The sequence below is a fragment of the Plecotus auritus genome (genome assembly GCF_963455305.1).
Source record: "Plecotus auritus genome assembly, chromosome: 9".
Lineage (NCBI taxonomy): Eukaryota > Metazoa > Chordata > Mammalia > Chiroptera > Vespertilionidae > Plecotus > Plecotus auritus.
Genome location: NC_137783.1, coordinates 47,388,948 through 47,411,440, shown reverse-complemented (window position 1 = coordinate 47,411,440; position 22,493 = coordinate 47,388,948). Strand labels below are relative to the sequence as shown.

Genomic DNA, 22,493 nt, shown 5'->3' with positions numbered 1-22,493 from the left:
CCTATTTGAAGAAATAATGACTGAAAACTTCCCCCACCTGGTGAAAGAAATAGACTTACAAGTCCAGGAAGCGCACAGAACCCCAAACAAGAGGAATCCAAAGAGGACCACACCAAGACACATCATAATTAAAATGCCAAGACAAAAGACAAAGAGAGAATATTAAAAGCAGCAAGAGAAAAACAGTTAATTACCTACAAGGGAGCACCCATAGGACTGTCAGCTGATTTCTCAACAGAAACTATGCAGGCCAGAAGGGAGTGGCAAGAAATATTCAAAGTGATGAATAGCAAGAACCTACAACCAAGATTACTCTACCCAGCAAAGCTATCATTCAGAATTGAAGGGCAGATAAAGAGCTTCACAGATAAGAAAAAGCTAAAGGAGTTCATCACCACCAAACCAGTATTATATGAAATGCTGAAAGGTATTCTTAAAGAAGAGGAAGAAGAAAAAAGTAAAGATAAAAATTATGAACAACAAATACATATCTATCAACAAGTGAACCTAAAAATCAAGTGAATTAAAAACCTGAGGAACAGAATAATCTGGTGAATATAATAGAATCAGGGGCATAGAAAGGGAGTGGACTGATAATTCTCAGGGGGAAAGGGGTATGGGGGGTTCAGGAAGAGACTGGACAAAAATCATACACCTATGGATGAGGACAGTGGCGGGGAGGTAAGGGCAGAAGGTGGGGTGGGAACCGGGTGGAGGGGAGCTATGGGGGTAAAAAGGAGAAACAATTGTAATAATCTGAATAAAGATTTATTAAAAAAAAAAAAGAGAGAATACTGGATGAAATAAAAAATCTATATGCAAAAATATTATGTGGCAAGCATTGTACATGAATAAGATTCATGTTAATAAAAAACTGATGCCCTAAAAAAAAAAAAAAAAAATTAAGAAAGATTACTAGGATCAGCCCTAGCCGGTTTGGCTCAGTGGATGGAGCGTCGGCCTGCGGACTCAGGGGTCCCGGGTTCGGTTCCGGTCGGGGGCATGTGCCTTGGTTGTGGGCACATCCCCGGTGGGGGGTGTGCTGGGGGCAGCTGATTGATGTTTCTCTCTCATCGATGTTTCTAGCTCTCTCTCTCTCTCTCCCTTCCTCTCTGTAAAAAAATCAATAAAATATATTTAAAAAAAAAAAAAGAAAGAAAGATTACTAGGATCATGTCAAAACTGGTCAAAGGTGGGACATTTTCCACTGCAATAATGATAATAATTACAGTGGATTGAAGCCCATCAAATATGTCTAAATCTATAAATTCATAATGATATTAAAAAGGAGAATTGGTCACCTTCAGTAGATAACAAAGGACCAATTCATTCCCTTGTAAACTGATAAATAAAGGTAAAAAATCAAGCATTTATCCTACATGAATTACACAGCTGGTAACCAAATAACAGATGATAAGAACTGTCTATAATGGTAGTCAAACAAATAAATGAAAAAGAAACAAAAGAATTAGAGCATCACCATTCCAACAAATTAATATACAGCTGCATTAAGCAACCAACAATTGCAAACATCATAAAACGAGAAAAAAACAAGATATTATGTGCCTCCTTTTTAGTCTTGCCCCACACTACCCAAAGGGATCAAACTTGGATCCAGTCTCTATATTCACCTTCCAATTTGCAGGAAATACAGAGGAAAGAGGAACACAGTAAACTGTAACATGAATATACAACCAGGAGAATCCAGACTCTGGGAAACTCTTCAGATCAACTGGCTTGGGTTCTTCAATAATAAACAGTAAGAAAGAGATAGAGAGGGAACCTATATACTTAAGACACATCAAGTTGTTGTTTTTGTTTGTCTGTACTTTATTTTTGTTAATCCTCACCTGAGGAGATATATATATATATATATATATTTTTTTTTTTTTTTTTTTTTGAGAGTGAGAGCAGAAGGGAGGGTGGGAGAGAGGAAGAGATAGAGAGTGAGAGTGAGAGAGAGGAACATCAATGTGAGAGAGACACATCAACTGGTTGCCTTCCAAAGGAATCCAACCCACAACCCTTCGGTGCCCAGGCTGACGCTCTAACCACTTAGAAACACTGGCCAGGGCTTGTTTTTGTTTTTAATAGGCAAAACTAAACTGTGGTATCTAGGGAATGTGCCTTTAAGTGTAAACTATTTTTAAAAACACAAAAAAATGGTTACCATAAAAGTTAGGATAATTGTTACTTATGGGGGGAGGGAGAGCTATGATTTAATTGGACACATGGAATGGGCTTTTGGGGTACATGGCAGAGTTCTATTTCTTGATCTGGGTTGTAGTTACAAGAGGGTTCACTTTATAACTTATTAAGCCATATATTTGTCTTGAATGTTTTTTGTATGTTTTATATTACAATGAAAATATCCATTGCATAAACAAACAAATGGGAATATTACTAGCTTAAAACTCTCCAATGGCTTCTCACAGCAACTAAAATCAAATTTAAACTTCTTCATATAGCTTACAAAGCAGAGTATAATACGGTTCCTGCCTCTGTTTCTACTTTATCCCCTCCACTCTCCACTATGCTAGCCACTTTGGCCCTCTTGCTCTTCCCACATTCTCCCAGACCTTTGGAGAGCTCCCCTCATCATTTCACTAAGGTTTCAAATATCACTTCAGCGAGGCTTTTTTTTCCTTGACCAATGTATTTAAAACAGCTTCCTACCTCCTCACCAGTCATTCTCTATATCCTTACTCTGTTTTATTTCTTATTTATATTTGTCTACTTGTTATCTTCTGTGTATTCCACTAGATTGTAAGCTCCATGACGGCAGAGACTTGTTCTGTTTACTGCTTTATCTCCAACTTCTAGAATAATGTCTGACAAATAATAATATAAAATATTTTTTGAGCCGAAACCGGTTTGGCTCAGTGGATAGAGCGTCGGCCTGCGGACTGAAGGGTCCCGGGTTCGATTCCGGTCAAGGGCATGTACCTTGGTTGTGGGCACATCCCCAGTGGGGGGTGTGCAGGAGGCAGCTGATCGATGTTTCTCTCTCATCGATGTTTCTGGCTCTCTATCCCTCCCTTCCTCTCTGTAAAATATCAATAAAAATATATTAAAAAATATATATATATATTTTTTGAGTGGATGAATGAATGAATTCCCTATACTGCTTCCAGAATATTCCAACACACAGTGTTGGGGAGAGCGTCACATGATCTTTCTCCAGGCTTGCATTCAATGTGAAAGATGTACATTCTGGACACCCAATAAAAATGTCAGAAGGTAACTCTTCCATTACTACACACTCTACCAACAGTTAAACAGATCCTGCACCACCAAAGTTTTCATCACTCATCTGATTTCCTTTATTTTTAATGATTATAATAACAATATATTGGCCTTGATGAATAATGAAAGCTTTCAAAGAATGACACATATGGTTTTGCTTTGCGTATCATTTCTTTCATAACTGGTCACACCCGAACTTAGCCAATAAGTCCTACTAAGTACCTGATCTAGAGGAAAGAGGGAAGTCAGAGGAGACAAATAATCCTGAGGTCCCTTCTTCCTGTTCTTCCCTTAGGGTAGGCTCAGTAGGACCTAAATAATTATTGGAGATATATGCCTAGTCAGGAAAAAAACTCAGGTTCAAAGAAAGAGAAAGAATGTGTAAAAGAACACAGGTACTAAGATAGGTCAACAATACACAGAGTGGACAGCAGCAGCACCTGTAACCTGGAAAAAGAAAAACAAAATACAAAAAGGTGGAAGAAAGAGAAGAAGCTATCTAAAAGAAAGGCAAAGAGAGGGATTATAAAAAAAATAAAAATAAAACAAAAACAAACCTCAAACCTCATAAACACAGACAACGGTATGGTGATTACCAGAGGGAAAGGGGAGTGGTGGTAGGTAGAAGAGGGTATAAGGGGGATAAATGGTGATGGAAGGAGACTTCACCTGGGGTAAAACACACAATATAATATACAGATGATGCATTACAGAACTGTACACCTGAAATCTATATAATTTTATTAACCAATATCACCCCAATAAATTCAATTTAAAAATAAAAAATATTATGTTAAATTCACAGAGAAAAAAAGGTGAAAAAGTAAATAAATCAACATACAAATAAATAAATAAAAGACAACGAAAAGGAAATGGGCTCTCAGATATTCCTAATCCTTCCAGTTTCATCATCAGACCAATTTAGGTTGACCTGAGTACATACCTTTGCATTTGAACAGTGGAGCTAGGCCCATTCTGTACATCTCCTTGGCCAAACTGGCCATATCCTCCCTGGCCACAAGGGACCTGTGCTGTCGAGGTTGGAGGCACCCCTGAAGAAGGTGGGGCTCTTGACACACCTGAGGGTAAAGGACAGAAACTAAGTGATTGGGAAATAATTTCTCCTCTATCCTGAGCAAGGAATGCAAAGCAAGGATCAATAAGCACAGACCTTCACTGGCCCAATACCACAGCTTTGTAATTAAAAGGACACCATCAATATGCAAATCTAACTACAGCAGATTCTGAACACTGATGCCCAATCAGAGAGCCTCTACTCTCCTAGAACCATACATAACAAGTGAAGCTGTAGCCAGAGCTACAGGAATGTAGGGCCTTTCTATGATCACCATATACTTACTCTCATGCAATCAATCCAGGACAGACTAATGTTCTCACCCTAGAATAAAGATTAATTATTTTAAGGAAAAAGATCACACTTCAGAAACTAGAAACTTCGAACATATATGAGAAAGGTGGCACAGAACATGACCAAGTAATACACTGAACTAAGTTGCAAGGAAAGGCACCTCTTGGGGAAAATATTCTGCCAACCTCCTTTCCATATATTCTACTTATCCCAATCATATTCTCTTTATCCTCTTCTAAGTGTTCACTCTCCCAATAGCACATGTCTCAGAAAAGTGTTCCCACAGGTTGGAGTCTTTGTTTCCACTCAATAGTTCAGTCAGGACAGTTGGCTTGTCCTCCCACTAGTGGTGCCACCTATGTCTTCACAAAAGCTGGACTCCATCCTTTCTGCTCATCAGAGCTGCCATCAAAGCTACTTCTACTATCCCCAATCTACCTTCCTGCATACTGTCCCCAACCATCCTTCCCACCTGAAATGCAGGGAGAAAGCAATTAGTTACTTGGTACATCATTTTGAAAATGATGCTGACCCCTGTTCAAACATTTGTTTTTCTTTTGCTCTACCTTCAGCAGAGATTAGACATTACAGAACCTGCCTATAGGAACATGATTAATCTGAACCTGCTCACTAGCCATCACAGAACCAGATATGTTTTCCTCTCAATAAGAAAGCTTCCTCTTGCCAAAACCGGTTTGGCTCAGTGGATAGAGCGATGGCCTGCGGACTCAAGGGTCCCAGGTTCGATTCCGGTCAAGGGCATGTACCTTGGTTGCGGGCACATCCCCAGTAGGGGGCGTGCAAGAGGCAGCTGATCGATGTTTCTAACTCTCTATCCCTCTCCCTTCCTCTCTTCCTCTCTGTAAAAAAATATATTAAAAAAAAAAAAAAAAAGAAAGCTTCCTCTTGAGGCAATGCCAAACTCCATCTTGATAAGCCAGGACTTGACAGACTGAGGTGAACTCTGTCCAGCCAAAGTTCCAACCCAGAGTAAGCCTCTTCCAGAAACCTGAGACCTAATCTCATCATTTCATGAATTTTTTTTCAAAGTTATAATTTAAATGATAATACTTCTTTTCCCAAATCTCACCTATGCCTCCTTCATAGGATTTACTTTCTTAAAAAGCATAAAGCATTTGACATACCCTAAGTCCTCAACTAGTCTAACCAAAGATATACTGCTCAATGTCTTCTAAAAGTCCTTAAGGATAATCTGTGGAGTATTAGCTACTCTTCTTTAAAAAAAAAAAAAAAAAAAAAAAAAAAAAAGTAAAAGCCAAGCACTGATTTTAAGGTAGCATCAGATAAAGTCTTCTCTTATTGCCCTTATATTTCTGAGCCTCTAAAAATCAGAGGAAACTCAAGCAAAGGAAAAGAAATATCAGTAGAAAGGTACGAGAGACACCAAAACTCAGGCACACAAACACCACACTTTTCATTCACAAACTAGCTCCCCATGTCCCAAAATCATTAATTGATAGGACAGTCCGTCCAATGAGAGGCATTATCAATATACATGAGGAATGCCAGGCCGGGGTGGCTCAGCTGGTTGAGCATCAGCTTGTGTACCAAAAGGTTGCCAGTTCAATTCCTAGTCAGGGCACATAACCTGGGTTGTGGGCTCGATTCCCAGTTGAGGCAAGTACAGAAGGCAACCAATGAATGTTTCTTTCTTTCTTTCTCTCTCTCTCTCTCTCTCTCTCTCCCTCCCTTCCTCCTTCCCTCCCTCTTTCCCTCTTTCCCTTCCTCTCTCTCTCTCTCCTCTCTCTCTAAGCATGTCCTTGGGTGAGAATTAAATATATATATATATATATTTAATAAGCAAAGCATAAAGCATTTAGCATAGCATGGTATATGGAACAAGTAATTCCAGGGAGACTTTAGGTCAACAGGAAATAGTCAACCCTGGTCATAGGCTCTGAAGGAGCTGTAACCACAACCCTTCCTTCTATCTGTAAACAATGCAGCCAGGTGAGGCTGCACAGGGTGACACCAACAGGAAATGAACTGCCAAGATGTGCTCCCTTAGATGTCTTAAGGCAGAAAGACAGTTATGTTCTGTAAAAACAGGGAAGGGCAGACTACCCAGGGACGGGCTCTTAGTAGCCAAGAGCCAGATTCATGTTCCTCAATCCCAATCACCCCAACTGTCTAGACAATTTTGGTAGGGCAATACAACCCAACCTTGGAAACATACCTGGAGGAGGTGTTTGCTGGTAGCCCGGTACTGGCCCATTGTAGGCTCCATATGTGTTGGGAGGGGCTGTGGACCCTGGTTGCCCACCATAGCTGGATTGATGATACCCTGGGTAAACAGGCTGGGGCTGCCCATATGGCGGCACAGGTGGAGCTGACTGGTTGACATTCATTATGAGAGCATCCCCAACTTGGTCTCACCTATTAGACAAGAGAGAAGAGAGAAATTAGTCATAATCAACTCTCTAAAAAGAGAGCAACTATACAGGGTGGGAAGCAGACACAAAAAAAGGACTGACCTTATCAGGCAGTGATCAGCCTAATCATTCCCACACTCCACAGGATCTTTGTAATTTTCTGCCCCAACCAGTAGCCAGATTACTCCCCAAAGTAAGGGTTTTGTTACTCTGAATCCCATGCTTTGTCACTGCCAAGAGGGTGTAAGTTTCAACTGCAGATAGGTCCCCTGGAATGGAGCAGCAGCCTCCACTCCCCAGTGGTATGATTTCTAGTGTCTAGACACACAAGGAGTCCTGCCACTGATGAACTACTGTGATATTACAGGTAAATGAAACAGTGTTCCCACTTTCCATTCATTCACTCTAGCATCCATTCATTCAACAGACACTGAATACAGTCCAGTGTGCTAGTCATTTTTAATCACCCAGGCTACATGTCTAGCAGATCAGGAAAATTCCCTCCCCCTCAAAAGGCAAATTTCAAAGTGACTGATTAGAGAAATGACATTCTTTGACTAAACTACAATAATCTACATGCTACTCCATCTCCAATCTCCCCACAAAAAAAGTGTATGTACCTTAGAACTGAAGCATTAGAATAACTAAATGTAAAGAACACCTGAAAACTCTAGAGATTAGCACTGAGTGCAGGCCAGGCACAAAAAACTTCTCACAATAACCTAAGGCAGTGGTCAGCAAACTCATTAGTCAACAGAGCCAAATATCAACAGTACAACGATTGAAATTTCTTTTGAGAGCCAAATTTTTTAAACTTAAACTTCTTCTAACGCCACTTCTTCAAAATAGACTCGCCCAGGCCGTGGTATTTTGTAGAAGAGCCACACTCAAGGGGCCAAAGAGCCGCATGTGGCTCGCGAGCCGCAGTTTGCCGACCACGGACCTAAGGGAACAGTTTAAGAATCAGCAGCAAAGTAAAATTTTATGGGGAAAAAAAAAGATCATTCACCTTATCCACCAAGCAGAGGGACTATGACTATCCAAATCCCAATGCACTCCAAGCTCTCCTGTTTCTGCTCTTTTCATATGCTTGTCATGATTCTAGGCCACCACCAAAATTATTAGAATCTTGCCCAGCAACAGAGGAATGAATTAGAGGCCCTTTACTGGGTCCTTCCAAGAACAGGACTATCCGATCACATCTACTCTGAACAGCCTTATCATTCCAACTATCCAATAGACAGAAGGGGCCCCAGAAGCAGGAGAGCTCACAGCAGCTGCAATGGGACAAGGGGCCTCTTCCCTTTTCTAGGAAGGGTCATCTTGACTACAGAAAAGCGGAGATGCTCCTGGCTTTAAACTCAGAGCCATCTCTGGCGTTGTTCTTCCAAATCCTAAACCTTACACAGGTCACAACACTAAGCTTGACAAATGTTTCCCTCCCTCATCTTCCTAAAGTCGGTGTGGGGCTGGGGTGGGAGGACAGGAGCTTCTTCTCCAGAAAATAATTCCCTGAAACACACCCAAGAGTTTGGAGCAGGCTCAAGTTTCCACGCCATTCTGGGTGGACAGTCAAAGGGTGACAACCCAGGGGGCGGGACAAGCTTCCTAGAACTCGGAAAGCAGTCGGGCTGCGGAGGCTGGGGTCGCCGGGATCAAGCCCGAGGAGCCAGGGCAGCTTCTCTGGCCACGATGAGAGAGGGCTGATCCACTAAGCATGGAGATCGAGCGTCCTGCGCCCTTCGATAGGCTCGGGGCAGGAAACGGGAGCCGGAATCTGGGCCGGGAGGAGAGAAGGGAGGGTCGGGTCTAAGACTGATCCTGGATTGCGGATGCGTGAGGTGAGGGTCTCTCACCCGGCCCCGCCGCTGGGCTCCTCCCTTTCTTTTCAGGCTGAACCCCGATCTGGCCAGTGGCACCCCGACCTCTCCGCTTCTTTCCTACCCACCAACCTCCCGATGCCACTCCTCACCCGGCTCCAGATCCAGGTTCGACTTCGTTCCTAACGTCAAGGCTCCCAGGCTCCACTTCCGGTTCCGAGGGGGCTGTCTTGTCGGCCCCGGAAGTTCCGCCCACACGCTCCAGGGCCCGTCCCCTACTTCTGCCACGTCTGCAGTGGGCACGCGCCCAGGAACCCGGATGCCGCGCATGCGTCACTTTCTTTTTCCCATCAGAGCCGCCTCTTGGGAGGCTCCGCAGATTCTTATACATTTGCGCTTTTTTTTTTTTTAATCCACCCAGATGTCCCGGTCGCTTTATGGTCTCACCAGCTGAGAAGCGATTGGGAAGATTAGGTCAAACTATCTTCAGTAACAACCCTCAATCGCTATGACATGTTAGTGATCTCTGACCTAGAGTCCCGTAGCCACTTCCTGCTGACCTTTGACCCCATTGATTTCCATGTTCCATGTTGTTCTCACCCATGACCTTTGCTGGACTTAACGTGTTCGAGTTCTGGCTCTGCAATTCGCTATCTTGGGCAACTTAATCTCTGCCTCAGTTTCGTTCATCTGTAAAGTGGAGAGAATATTAAATGTCCTTGTAAGAGCTTGTACCCTTCTTATAGTCACGTAGATTGGCACCATAGTACGCACCAGTGAAAATTAACCACTTCTATTCAGCTCCTTGGTTTAGATGCAGAGCTGTGTGAAAGGAAGATGATCTCTGCTCTCAGAGGGCCCACAGCGTGTGTAAGAGCTACAGTTTCTAGAGTAATTATTACCTCTAAAGAGTAACACTAATTGTAGCTAATATTTGTATAATTTTTAAAAATATACCCTAACCGGTTTGGCTCAGTGGATAGAGCATCGGCCTTCGGACTCAAGGGTCCCAGGTTCGATTCCGGTTAAGGCAGGGGTGGGCAAACTTTTTGACTCGAGGGCCACAATGGGTTCTTAAACTGGACCGGAGGGCCGGAACAAAAGCATGGATGGAGTGTTTGTGTGAACTAATATAAATTCAAAGTAAAGGAGCGGAGGGGAGAGCAAGAGAACCCTCTGCTCTTTCGGCTCCACGGGCTGGATAGAACAGCTGAATGGGCCGGATCCGGCCCGCGGGCCGTAGTTTGCCCACGGCTGGGTTAAGGGCATGTACCTTGGTTGCAGGCACATACCCTGTAGGGAGTGTGCAGGAGGCAGCTGATCGATGTTTCTCTCTCATCGATGTTTCTAATTCTCTATCCCTCTCCCTTCCTCTCTGTAAAATATCAATAAAATATATTTTAAAAATATATATACATGACCTCATTTAATCCTTTCAATAATATTTATTCATTTAATAATTAACTTTGAGCACTTATGTGTGCCAAGCCATGTTCTTGGTTCTGGGAACACAGTAGTGCACGAAAGTTCTTCTCTTATATTGTTGACGGTAAATATTAGTTATTCTAATATTTAGAATATAACAGAGTGGTTCATACATTGAAAAAATTACACTTGTAGTCTGTGCTGGAAGCCTAATGGTCATTAGCATACTTTATTTAGTAAATGAGCAGATTGTTCTTGTCCTCAGGAGTTTACAGTCCAGGTCAGGGGTGCTCAAAGTGTGATCCTTGAATCAACAATATAAGTGTCACCTGAGAACCTGTTAGAAATACAAATCTCAGAAATACAAATCTCAGACCCACACCAAATACACTGAATCAGAAATTCTGGAGGTGGGCTCAGCAAGCTATGGTTTCACAGGCCCTCCTGACAATTCCTTTCACACACTGAAGATTGAGACCCATTAGTCTAGGTCCTAGGAACTTAGGACTAGTCTCGGTTAAATAACATTTTTATATAATCATATATATATTACATTGATAAATTATTTTCTTACACAATAATCTAATTCAACTATTTATGCTATCTTATTTTAAGGAACTAATAGCTTTAAGAGTTTTCCAGGTGATTCCAATGCACACTGAGGGTTGAATGAAAGCCATAATGTATGGCACAATGACTTACATGTAGCTAACACTTAATAAATGTTTAAATAGTGAATGAATGGATATTTAGATACTATTTCTACTGAGGAGGCCAAGTAACTGTCCAAGGTCACTCAGCTAATAAATGATGGAACGAGAATCCAAATCCAGATCTGATTCTGTATCCCATGTGTTTTCTAGGACTACATACACCAAGGCAAACAGCATTTGGCACACTAACAGAACAGCTATTCCAGGAAATGCTTTAGCTCTTGATAATTACAGCACCATAATGTTATGTTTTATAACAGATCTCTTTTTTTAAAAAATATATTTTATTGATTTTTTACAGAGAGGAAGGGAGAGGGATAGAGAGTTAGAAACATCGATGAGAGAGAAATATCGATCAGCTGCCTCCTGCACACCCCCCACTGGGGATGTGCCCGCAACCAAGGTACACGCCCTTGACTAGAATTGAACCTGGAACCCTTCAGTCCTCAGGCCGACGCTCCATCCACTGAGCCAAACCAGCTAGGGCTATAACAGAGATCTCTTAACATAGGACACATTCATGTATTGGAAACCTAAAAATAAGTAGGGATTTTATTATTAACACTAGAGGCTGGGTGCAGGAATTTGTGTATGGGTGGGGTCCCTCAGCCTGGCTGACAATCAGGGCCAATTGGGGTGGCCGGAGGTTGGCCAGCCAGTGGGAGGGGCCACGGGAGGTTGGCTGTGGGAGCACACTGACCACCAGGGGGCAGTTCCTGCATTGAACACCTGCCCCCTGGTGGTCAGTGTGCATCATAGTGACCAGTCGACCGGTTGTTCAGTTACTTAGGCTGCTTAGGCTTTTATATATATATACATAGGTTGGCATATTTATGCACACCTATTTGTATTCACCTGTCCATAAACCACCTTATAAGAGGTAATTTAATTTAGAAACATTTATTTATTTATTTATTTATTTATTTATTTATTTATTTTAAATATTTTTTTTATTGATTTTAGAGAGGAAGGAAGAGGGAGAGAGAGATAGAAACATCCATGATGAGAAAGAATCATGGATCGGCTGTCTCTTGCAAGTCCCCCACTGGGAATCGAGCCCACAATCCGGGCATGTGCCCTTGACCGGAATCGAACCTGGGACCTTTCAGTTCGCAGGCTGATGCTCTATACACTGAGCAAAACTGGCCAGGGCTAGAAACATTCATTTTTAAATATATTTTTATTGATTTCAGAGAGGGAGAGAGAGATAGAAATATCAATGATGAGAGAGAATCATTGATTGGCTGCCTCCTACATGCCCCACACGGGATCAAGCCCATAATCCAGGCATGTGTCCTGACTGGGAATTGAACCCTGACTTCCTGGTTCTTAGGTCGATGCTCAACCACTGAGCCACACTGGCTGGGCTAGCAAAGATTTATTGAGCACTATATCTGTCATTGTTCTGTGGGCTGTTAATTGGCTGTTGCACACAAGTTTCTCATAGTCTAAGAGGAAGACAGGCAGACAAACTATAATAGTGGCTGAAAAATACAACAATAGAAATATATTGATACATCTGTTGCCCAGAGGGAAAAAAGCCTATTGTATAGGGAGGGAATCAGGAGATGGGCATGAAAGGCTTTATGGAACAGGCAACAGTTCAGTTGGAGCAAGGCTGATCAGAATTCTCTAAATTGCACCCAGCACTGCAGGGGATATAGATCTCCATTTTAATTAATAGGTAGATTCATACAGGAAGGGGCACTCTTTTCTAGGAAGCTTGAGAACTTGTGGGACAAACCCAACCATTCCTTGCTCTGGAATCGAAGCCTCTGATGCTGCCACTTTGAAATGAGCTTTGGAGGAAAGCACTTGGAATTAGTCCATGATCCTATCTGGGAAACCACAGTCCCTGAAAGGGTGTATGTGAGTTATAGAGCCTGGAGAACTAGTAGTCTGAGTGTTGAGTAAAAGGCCTCTGCAGGAGAATGGGGGACAGGGGAAAGCAGAAATTTTTACTATAATTAGTTCTGGGAGTAATAGAGCGGGGGGAGGGAGAGGAGTACAGCCGGCAACTATTTTGAGCACAACTCCGATTGACAGGACACGTGTGCTGGACTGGACTGATCCCAGGGCCAAGTTGCCTGCCTGTGGTGTGTGGTGTGGGGGGGAAGGCCTGGGGCAGCAGGCGCAGGACAGCCAGACAGACAGGCCGGACGGGGTACCAGCACCCCGACTTCTCTCCCTGGGACACTGTCCACACTCCGAGGGCCATAGGCCAACCTGAGCGATGGGTGCTGAGAAGGAGGTGCTGGTCACACTGTCAGGGGGAGCCCCCTGGGGCTTCCGACTTCAGGGGGGGGCCGAGCAGAGGAAACCCTTACAGGTATCCAAGGTAAGGGAGAGCCCCTATATTGAGGTTTCAGGGAAAGGGGGAACCTGGGAAGAGTCATGTGGTGGAGAAGTGGGAGGCTGTGAAGAAGAGGAGTGGGGTGGGTAGATGGGCAGGGAAGCATGCTAAAGTTTGCTGGGGGAAGTAGTGTCCTGTGGGGGTGGGGGCTATTAGAAAAGGGAATTCCTGGTTTCTGGTAGCAAAGAAAAAGAGACTCTGTCTCAGTTCGCTGCAGCACCATAGCAGCAGAGGCCCAGGGGTGGCCACCCAGCCTCCTGGGTCTGTGCCTCTACCCCAAACTCCAGGAATGTAGGGAAGGTTCTAATTTCTCTCTAACTAACCTGATATGTGATGAGCTGAGGCTGTCATGCCAGCCCAGCCTAGCCCTGCCCTGCCCTGCCCATGCCTTCAGTGCTCCTCTTTTCCTACGCCAGATCCTTTCTCACTAGGCAAGACTCTTTTTTTGGTGCTAGCCTGTCAGTTGAAGTTGTTACCCTATTGGTTTCACTGTACAGGCTTAATTTTTTCAACTGTAAAATGTGGGTAATAAGAGTTCCTACTTCATAGAACCACTCTAAGGATTAAATGCAATAATACATGTAGAATGCTTAGCACCATGCCTAACATTTAGTAAGCACTTAGTAAATGATAGCCACCATGGCACACATATACACACACAATCACAGTCTCCCAGAATCTGCAGGACTCCCTCCAATCTGGAATAATGTTCTAAAACATTACTAGTAGACTATGTAGATAATAGTGCCTGGGATTCCAAGGCCTAGGAGTGAACTATTAGCTAGTATAGATATTGCCCTTAGAGGAAAATCTTGGAAAGCCATTTCTAGCATCTGTCCTGCCCCAATCCTCTCATTCTATGATTATCCTACTTCCCCTCATATAGTGTATTGCTCCCTCCACTCTGTACCTTCTTCCCTCTAAGAAGGCCCCCTCAACTGCAGTCCCATGCCCCCCTCCACCCTTTCTTATATTGCAAAGTAAAATCCCTTCCACACATGGGTCCTTCCCATCCTAACTCCTTCCATTCTATTCCCCCTTGGAGCCCTCTCTCACCTACAGTCTCTCCTTCAACACCTTCTCAGATCCGAAGACGGAGCCAGGCTGGCAGAGCAGGACTCCGAGAGAGGGACCAGCTTTTGGCCATCAATGGGGTCTCCTGCACCAGCCTCTCCCATGCCAGTGCCATGAGCCTCATCGATGCCTCAGGGACTCAACTAGTCCTCACTGTGCAGAGGTATGGAATCCTCCCAAGCCAACCCATCCTGTCCCCCTACTCCCTGACTCAGCTCTGTGTCTCACTGGCCTGGCTTCAGCAACTAACAAATACCTATTTCTGCTCGTGTATCAGTGCTGGAATATAGATGTTAGTGTAGGCCTCCCAAAGGGCTTGAATATATCTGTAATTTAGGGATGGAGTGTCAAGTGGCTGAGTATGTGGGCCTCCTTCAACCCCTTGCCTGTCTCATTATCACATCTCCCTCAAAGCCCATTTCTACTCACAGTTCTCCAGGCACATTTGCCTCCCAGTTTGTCTTCAGATCTCCACTCTTCCCAACCCATTCCACCTATATCTCCTTCCTCCCCTTACCTCCTTTTCCCATCCCCTCCAGATCTCTAGCTGGCAGTCATCCAACCCATTTCTCAAGTTCTCTCATCTTTCACAGGGTAGAGGATGAAGGGCCTTTGCGATCTCCATCCCCTGGTGAGCTTCAGGTGCTGTCACCTTTATCTCCAATGAGTCCTGAGCCCCCTGGTGCTCCAGTTCCCCAGTCTCTTCAGCCTGGGAGCCTCCTCTCACCCCCTGATAGTGAGGCCTACTACGGAGAAACAGACAGTGATGCTGATGGCCCTGCCACCCAGGAGAAGGCCCGCCGACCCCGCCGCCGAGGCCCCACAAGGCCCACCCCTCCGGGAGCCCCACCTGATGAGGTCTACCTGTCTGACAGCCCTGCAGAGCCGGCACCTGCTATCTCTGGCCCTTCCAACCAGGGTGACAGCCGTGTGAGCTCCCCATCTTCGGAGAATGGGGCAACCCTTAAGCCACCCCCAGCCGAGGCCCTGCTGTTGCCCCATGGTACCCTCCGGCCTGGCCCTCATCTCATCCCTATGGTGGGGCCTGTTTCCCACCCGGTGGCAGAAGATCTTACTACCACCTACACCCAGAAGGCCAAGCAAGCCAGTGAGTGCCTGAACCATTTCCTCCCAGCCTTTTAATCTGAGCCCTAAATCTACCCCTTCATAACCATACCTTATTCTTCCCTTGGATATAGTCTTGGGGACAAGTGGAGAAGAGTGATGAGTAGGAGGAGGAAATAATTATTCTCATGGTCCCCATTATTTCTGCTGTTTGAACTAGTGCAGCAAAAGGTACAGGTGGTTCAACCCAACTCAGTAATAGGGGAAGTAGGGAAGTTGGAAAGAGACATGAATCAATAAAGGCTTTGCTTGTTGTCCTTGCTATCATTTTGCTAGGTGCTAGATAGAGGGCAGGGAAGTATTTTGAAGCAGGGCATGGCTACAGGGCCTCTTCAGTGTTAACTGCAGGCATAGAATCAGAGCAACCTTTGACCTTTGTAAATTCAGTTAGCATTCCTGGGGACTGGGAGGCTACAGGATAGTCATGAGTCCCTAGGAAGTGGTAGAGGGAGGGATCTTCAGCTCTTTATCTCAGGCAAGAATGTAGGCCTGGGCAGAAAAAAAAACACATACACAGTTCCACTTATCTCAAGCTCTCTGCTATTTTTGATGTGAGCTATAGAACAAAGTCGAAGAGCAAACTTTCTCCCCATCTTATGCCTACCATGCCTCTTCCCAGAGCCCTTTCTTATCACATTGGAAATCTCAGGATTATCCCTCTAGTTCTCATCTCCCATTCCTCCCCTCCATCATTCTGATTCCTGATCCATAGAATTTTTGTGTCTATAAGTCTGGATTAGAAACTAAAGATGTGACAGTTTAGAGTCTGGCATCCCTAAGAATGTCCCATATACCACAAAGAAATTCCAGATGCATGCCCAGGATCCCATGCTTATCCCCAATTCTCATTTTAGCACTCTCTCCCTTCCCCTCATGCTGGATGAGACTGGAATTAGTGGCTCAGGGCTATTTTTAGTCAAGCAGACCTCATTGTCCAGTGGGGTGAAGTAGGGGGAAGGGTAGGCAGGTGCCCACGTCTATCACACCGGGGCTTGTGGAGCAGGCCAGAGAAGGGAGGGGGACAGGCTCCAAAAATAGCATAGTGAGCTCATTCAGCTGCCAGCTCTGGGGACAAGACAAAGGGGCTTTAAAAGGCATGGGGGGTGGCTCAAGCTGGTCCAGCTCCAGCCAACACTGCCTTTCGGCATGGAGACCTTTGAGCCCATCGGCCAAGAGCCCCTCAGCCAAGCCAGCTCCAACAAAGCTCCAGGCCCAGCTCCTGAGCTACAGGACCCATTCTATGCAGGTACTACCTCCCCATAGCCAAGGGAATTCTGGGATCTAGAAGGCAGGGGAATACACCAACAGTTAGGAAGGGAGGTCTTTGGGAAAGGACTTACTCCCTTATCTATTCCTCTTTTTGCCTTCCTTTTCCTTCTTTCCTAAGAAAAGTTTCATGACCCCTCTCTCAGAATGGACTAATGCTGTGGTCACATGTCAAAGGGATTTGTGACCACATGAGCTGTAGAAAACTCAAGGGGAGAGTGTGTGAATGAGAGAGAAGTGTGAATAACCTATCAACATATTAAGGTCTGTATGTGGGAGAAAATATGTGTGAATAAGAAAGTGTCTGTATACAGGTGTAGCTAGTGACAAGAACGCTTTAATAGTAATGGTTACTCACAGTGGAACTCATAGCTGCTGTTAAATGCTAAATTTACCTACATTATCTCACTTAATCCTCATAGCAACCCTATGAGGTAGCTATTATCATTCTCATTTACAGATGAGGAAACTGAACTTCAATGAAGTGAAGTAACTCTCCCCAGAACCAAAAACCTAAACTGAACTCTGACTCCAAAATCTATCTCTTGTTCACAGTTCTATTCTGTGGTATAAATGTTGGGATGGGCACAATGAGAGCTCTAATTAGAAGGGAGTTGGTATCTTGAGTAGAAAGGAGATGGAATTTCAATAATTTTTAAAGGAGGAACTGGGGATCATGGATCAGAAAGCCCAAGGCTGGGTCCCAGCAGCAGGGCAGCCTCTCCCACTTCCTGGCCCCACCTCCCAGGCCCCACATGGCATGGGAAGCCCTGCCCTGCCGCCCCTTAGTATATAATCCTTTTGTGCCTGCCTGGTAGTGGCGGCCTGAGCTCTCTACCTAGAAGGCTGACCCCTAAGGAAGATTACTCCACTGGCAACCTCAGCTGGGGGAAAGGTGAATAGATTTCGTCAGTGTCTTTGAGGTATCATAAAGGTTTGGAGGATTGCCTTGGAGAACAGCACTCTGGCTTCTCCTGCATCTCTGATCTGACGCTATTCCTGGCTGTGAGTAGCGGGATGTGAGGCAAAGAAGAGTGCCTGGCAGTTGGAAGGCCAATGTCTGCTCTAAAACTTTGTTCAAACTTTTAGGAAAATGACCTTTGCAGGGGGAACTCTGGGAAGAAGGGCCATCTGGAGTGTGCATGTGTGTGAATATATTCAAGTGACTCTATGTGTTTTTGTTTAAATACATGTGTGAACTAGGGTATATATAACCTGGGGTATATGTAAATGAGAGAGAAAAGTCCATGAAAAAATGATGTGTAGTGGGTTATTCCTATGAATGTATATGATGTGGACTGCATGGTGGGGGTGGAATAAGATCCTTGTTGCTAAGGGTCCTATGTGTCCTTATCATAGGGGTAAGTGAGTAAGTCCCAAACTTTCTGAGATCTCTGTAATGTGATCTCTGTGGTGAGAAAAAGGTGTCCCTTCTCATCTTTTGTCTCCCTGGGACCTGCCTCATCTTTCTGCCTGGGAAGTGACCTCCCCCACCCTCCACCCCAACGCACCCCTGCGTTGCCAGCCAGAAATGGAGGGAGGCAGGGGAGGAATGTGAGTGGGGTGGGTAAGAGCACATCTCTGAAAAGATAGGAGCAGAATAGAGGGAGGAGAGGATAGGAGAGCTGTGGTCAGAGTGGTGTCTGGACAGCCAACTAGACTCTGCCTTCCTTTGAACTGTCCTTGGTTTCACCTTTCACCCTGCAATCTGCCCCTAAGTCAGAGGACCTTGAAAAGGCAGGAGGTGGGAGGGCCGAGGGAGCTGGCCGGGGAGGGGGTGAAAGGCTTGGGAAATAGGACTCCAAGAGGCTCACCTAGCTTTTCCCCTCCCGGCCCCCTCAGAACTGCAACGGGCAGAGAGCCTCCAGGAGAAGAGTGTGAAGGAGGCCAAGACCAAATGCCGGACGATTGCATCCCTGCTGACTGCAGCTCCCAACCCCCACTCCAAGGGGGTGCTTATGTTTAAGAAAAGACGTCAGAGAGCCAAGAAATACACCTTGGTGAGCTTTGGGTCTGCAGCTGGGACAGGCGCCGAGGAGGAAGAAGACGGAGTCCCTCCGACGAGCGAATCCGAGCTGGACGAGGAGGCCTTCTCCGACGCCCGCAGCCTCACCAACCAGTCCGACTGGGACAGCCCCTACCTGGACATGGAGCTGGCCAGGCCGGGCTCAGGAGCAGCAGAGGGCCCGGGCCCGGGGCTGGGAGGGCAGCTGAGTGAGGCCTCGGGGAGAGGGGTCCAGCTCTTCGAACAGCAGCGCCAGCGCGCAGCCTCCAGCACCCAGGAGCCGGCGGGGGACAGGCCAGCAGCCGGGGACGGGCCAGCAGCCGGGGACGGGCCAGCAGCCGCGCTCAACGGGCAAGCCCTGCAGTCACCCCCTCGGGCCCAGAGTGCCCCGCCCGAGGCTGCCGGGCTCCCCCAGTTGTCAGGCCCTTTAGCGGGCCCCAGACCCTTCCTCCCAGGCGGTGGAGCCCCTACCCCAACTCCAAGCATCTTTAACCGGTCAGCCAGGCCCTTTACCCCGGGCTTTCAGGGGCAGCGGCCAGGTACCACCTCGGTTATTTTCCGGCCCGTGGCCCCCAAGAGGGCGAGTGAAAGCCTGGGAGGCCTCAGCCCTGCCCCACCACCTTTCCTGGCCTCTCCTCAGGGGCCCACCCCTCTGCCCAGCTTCACCTCAGGGGTTCCCAGCCACCTGTCAGCCTCCAGTTCCCCCAGCACCCCACGCTCTTCAGGCCCCTTGACGGCCACCAGCTCCCTGTATATCCCAGCCCCCAATCGTCCTGTTACGCCAGGCGGGACTCCAGAGCCCCCTGCTTCCTCTAGCACAGCTGCCATGACCTCCACCGCTTCTATCTTCCTGTCGGCGCCTCTGCGACCCGCTGCGCGCCCAGAGGCGCCCGCCCCAGGCCCCGCCGCCCCCGAGCCCCCCAGCGCTCGGGAGCAGCGCATTTCTGTGCCAGCTGCTCGCACTGGCATCCTCCAGGAGGCCCGGCGTCGGGGGACTCGGAAGCAGATGTTCCGGCAGGGAAACGAGGAGACGAAGAACTCGCCCAACCCTGAGCTGCTATCGCTGGTGCAGAACCTGGATGAGAAACCCCGGGCCGGGGGTGCTGAATCTGGCCCCGAGGAGGATGCTCTGAGCCTGGGGGCTGAAGCCTGCAACTTCATGCAGCCACCAGGGGGCAGGAATTACAAGACCCTGCCTCACGTGACACCCAAAACCCCGCCCCCAATGGCTCCTAAGACCCCGCCCCCTATGACTCCTAAGACTCCACCCCCAGTGGCTCCTAAACCCTCATCTCGAGGGTTCCCTGAAGGGCTAGTGAATGGGGCAGCCCCTTCCGCTGGAATCCCTGAGCCACCAAGGCTTCAGGGCAGGGGTGGGGAGCTATTTGCCAAGCGGCAAAGCCGAGCGGACAGGTACGTGGTAGAGGCCACACCTAGTCCTGGCCTTGGCCCTCGGCCCCGAAGCCCTTCTCCTACTCCCTCGCTGCCCCCATCCTGGAAATACTCACCCAATATCCGTGCCCCACCTCCTATTGCTTACAACCCACTGCTCTCACCCTATTTCCCCCAGGCTGCCCGAACTCTCCCTAATAAGGCCCAATCCCAGGGGCCGCGAGCAACCCCCAAACAGGGCATCAAGGCTCTGGATTTCATGCGGCACCAGCCCTACCAACTGAAAACTGCCATGTTCTGTTTTGATGAGGCTCCCCAGACTCCTGGTCCCACCTCCTCAGGGCCCCCCAAAACTGCCCGAATCCAGGAGATCCGCCGATTTTCCACTCCAGCACCCCAACCCACTGCAGAACCCCTGGCTCCCACTGTGCTTGCCCCCAGAGCAGCCACTACATTGGACGAGCCCATCTGGAGGGCAGAGCTGGCCTCAGTCCCTGTCCTTACCCCTGCTCCTCCTCCAGAGTCTCCCAGGGGTCTTGGGACCTCACCCAGCTCCTGTGGCTTCCAGGTAGCCAGGCCCCGGTTTTCCGCCACCAAAACGGGATTGCAGGCTCAGGTGTGGAGGCCTGGTGCAGGCCACCACTGAGCAGGCACAGCTCCCAGGACCAAGGAGAGTTGCTTCTCCCGTTCCTAAAGTTGCTTCTCCTAACCAATCCACCCCCTCTCTCAGGCATTTGGAGGTTAAATTTTCTCCTGCCAGAGATAGTTTTGGAGTTGGTATCCCATCCCCATTTCCTCTTGGCTCCCAACCTCCCTTCTGCTTTCCAACCTAATATTTCTGCTTTGGTATTTGTGCTTCTCTTTGTCTTTGTAGTTTCTTGCCTGGATCCTTGTCTTTATCTCTAGGTCTCTCCACCCATATTCTCTCACTGGTCTGTATTTCTCTAATTTGTTCTTTTCTCTGTGAACTTCATAACATTCAATGAGAAGCACACAGAGAAACTACCACTGAGCACTCAACAAGAATCTCACCACCAGGCCGGCAGCAATGAAACTGAATTGATCCTTGTTTGCGCTAAGTTACTCTCTACTGCTCACCTTTTCCAAACTTGGCTGGCATATACCTCGGCATGTATGTATGCGTATGTATGTGTGTATGCATGTGCAAGTGTACAGATGTGCTCTTCTGTCTGAGGCAAGAGTAAGAGGAGAGATCTAAATAAAGACCTAATGTGGGTCTCACCCTTGCACTGATGAAAGAAGGGTGAGATGACCCCACATGGATAATCTAGGGGAGAAAGAGATTCACTACAGTTAAAGGCTAGCATCTGTAATTGGAATACAGCATCTTGTGAAACGTATGGAGTATGGGGAGACTTGAAGGACCAAGGCAGTTTGTATGGGCTGCATTATCCCAGTTAGATCAGGAATCGAACTAAAAATTCTAATCCTCAGGATTTCAGACAGTTAGCAACTTGACAGGCCCATGCTGAGCAACAAGCACCCAGGAAGTGAACAAAAATAAAAATTTCCTCTGAGAATGAACAAATCATTGGCTTCAATTCCTCTAAGCTTAGGACAGACAGAAAAGAGCCATGGTGTGGAAAATGAGGCAGAACCAGGAGCAGAGCAGAAATTAATGAAATCGATTGAGCCACAAAGAGGAGCATGGTGAGAGAGTGAGAATGCAGTGTTGGCAGAGAGTAAAGTTAGGTAACAAGAAACCAACTGTGTACAAGAGGAGGATTGGGGGGAACTGTGATGGAGAAGAATGCATTTGTTAGAGTGAAGTGGATGATGGTGGGGGGATGTCAGAGTATATACTAAGTGTTGAAAAAACAGTTGGTATCTGTGCTACCTCCTTTGAGTCTGTCCCTCTGTCTTCTGCAGCTTGTCCTGACTACCTGGGAAAGGGCTAGGAAACATCCAGAGCCAACCCTCTTTTCAGTCCTATCCTACCCCTCAGACCCTAGTTCTTGTTCCTTTCCAGCTTCAGGTCCTGATCTCTGATCCTAAATGAGTGTAGAATCCCCTTTCACCATGACTACCAAGGGTCACGTTTGCTGCTTGATCTAGAAATTGATCATTTCTTTTGTATATTGGGTGTGAGTCACAGTACTTTTGTTTGTGCACAAGAATAAACTTATACCCCACACCGTCTGTTGCTTTCTTTTTCTTCTAGGTTTATACCCAAATCCTGATTTCCCCTTGATCTTAACTCATTCAATGATTCTGACCTCCTGATTCCTGGTCTCTTTTTCCATTGCTGCCCTCCTATGTTTCACCCTTTTGCCCTTTATTCCTGGTCTCTT

At 46.6% G+C, this 22,493-nt stretch overlaps 2 protein-coding genes across 11 annotated transcripts in view; one reads left to right on the top strand and one right to left on the bottom strand.

Annotated features, from left to right (window-relative positions):
* SEC24C (SEC24 homolog C, COPII coat complex component) overlaps positions 1 to 9,080 on the bottom strand; it is a 31,154-nt gene extending 22,074 nt beyond the window's left edge. For 5 of the 8 annotated variants that reach the window (XM_080641699.1, XM_080641702.1, XM_080641704.1 and 2 more), the window contains exons 1-3: positions 8,981 to 9,080; positions 6,813 to 7,012; positions 4,190 to 4,325 (exon numbers count right to left, since the gene is read on the bottom strand). In XM_080641699.1, the coding sequence (XP_080497825.1) occupies positions 4,190 to 4,325; positions 6,813 to 6,984 (308 nt within the window). In that variant the 5' untranslated portion in view covers positions 6,985 to 7,012; positions 8,981 to 9,080. Of the gene's footprint in view, positions 1 to 4,189; positions 4,326 to 6,812; positions 7,013 to 7,110; positions 7,188 to 8,864 lie in introns of those variants that run through there. The other 3 variants (XM_080641703.1, XM_080641701.1, XM_080641700.1) reach the window with 3 other exon arrangements.
* A 4,119-nt stretch (positions 9,081 to 13,199) lies between these two features.
* SYNPO2L (synaptopodin 2 like) lies at positions 13,200 to 22,335 on the top strand (the record flags this gene model as incomplete). Of its 3 annotated transcripts, none has more annotated exons than XM_080643025.1 (4): positions 13,200 to 13,295; positions 14,405 to 14,556; positions 14,987 to 15,501; positions 18,627 to 22,335. In XM_080643025.1, 4 exons carry the CDS (start codon positions 13,200 to 13,202, stop codon positions 20,825 to 20,827), a joined length of 2,964 nt encoding a protein of 987 aa, XP_080499151.1. In that variant the 3' UTR covers positions 20,828 to 22,335. The 3 variants fall into 3 exon arrangements, with proteins under 3 accessions (XP_080499151.1, XP_080499150.1, XP_080499152.1); XM_080643024.1 differs by having other exon boundaries at positions 13,200 to 13,304; XM_080643026.1 differs by lacking the exons at positions 13,200 to 13,295; positions 14,405 to 14,556; positions 14,987 to 15,501 and adding an exon at positions 16,665 to 16,764.
* Between the last annotated feature and the right edge of the window lie 158 nt (positions 22,336 to 22,493).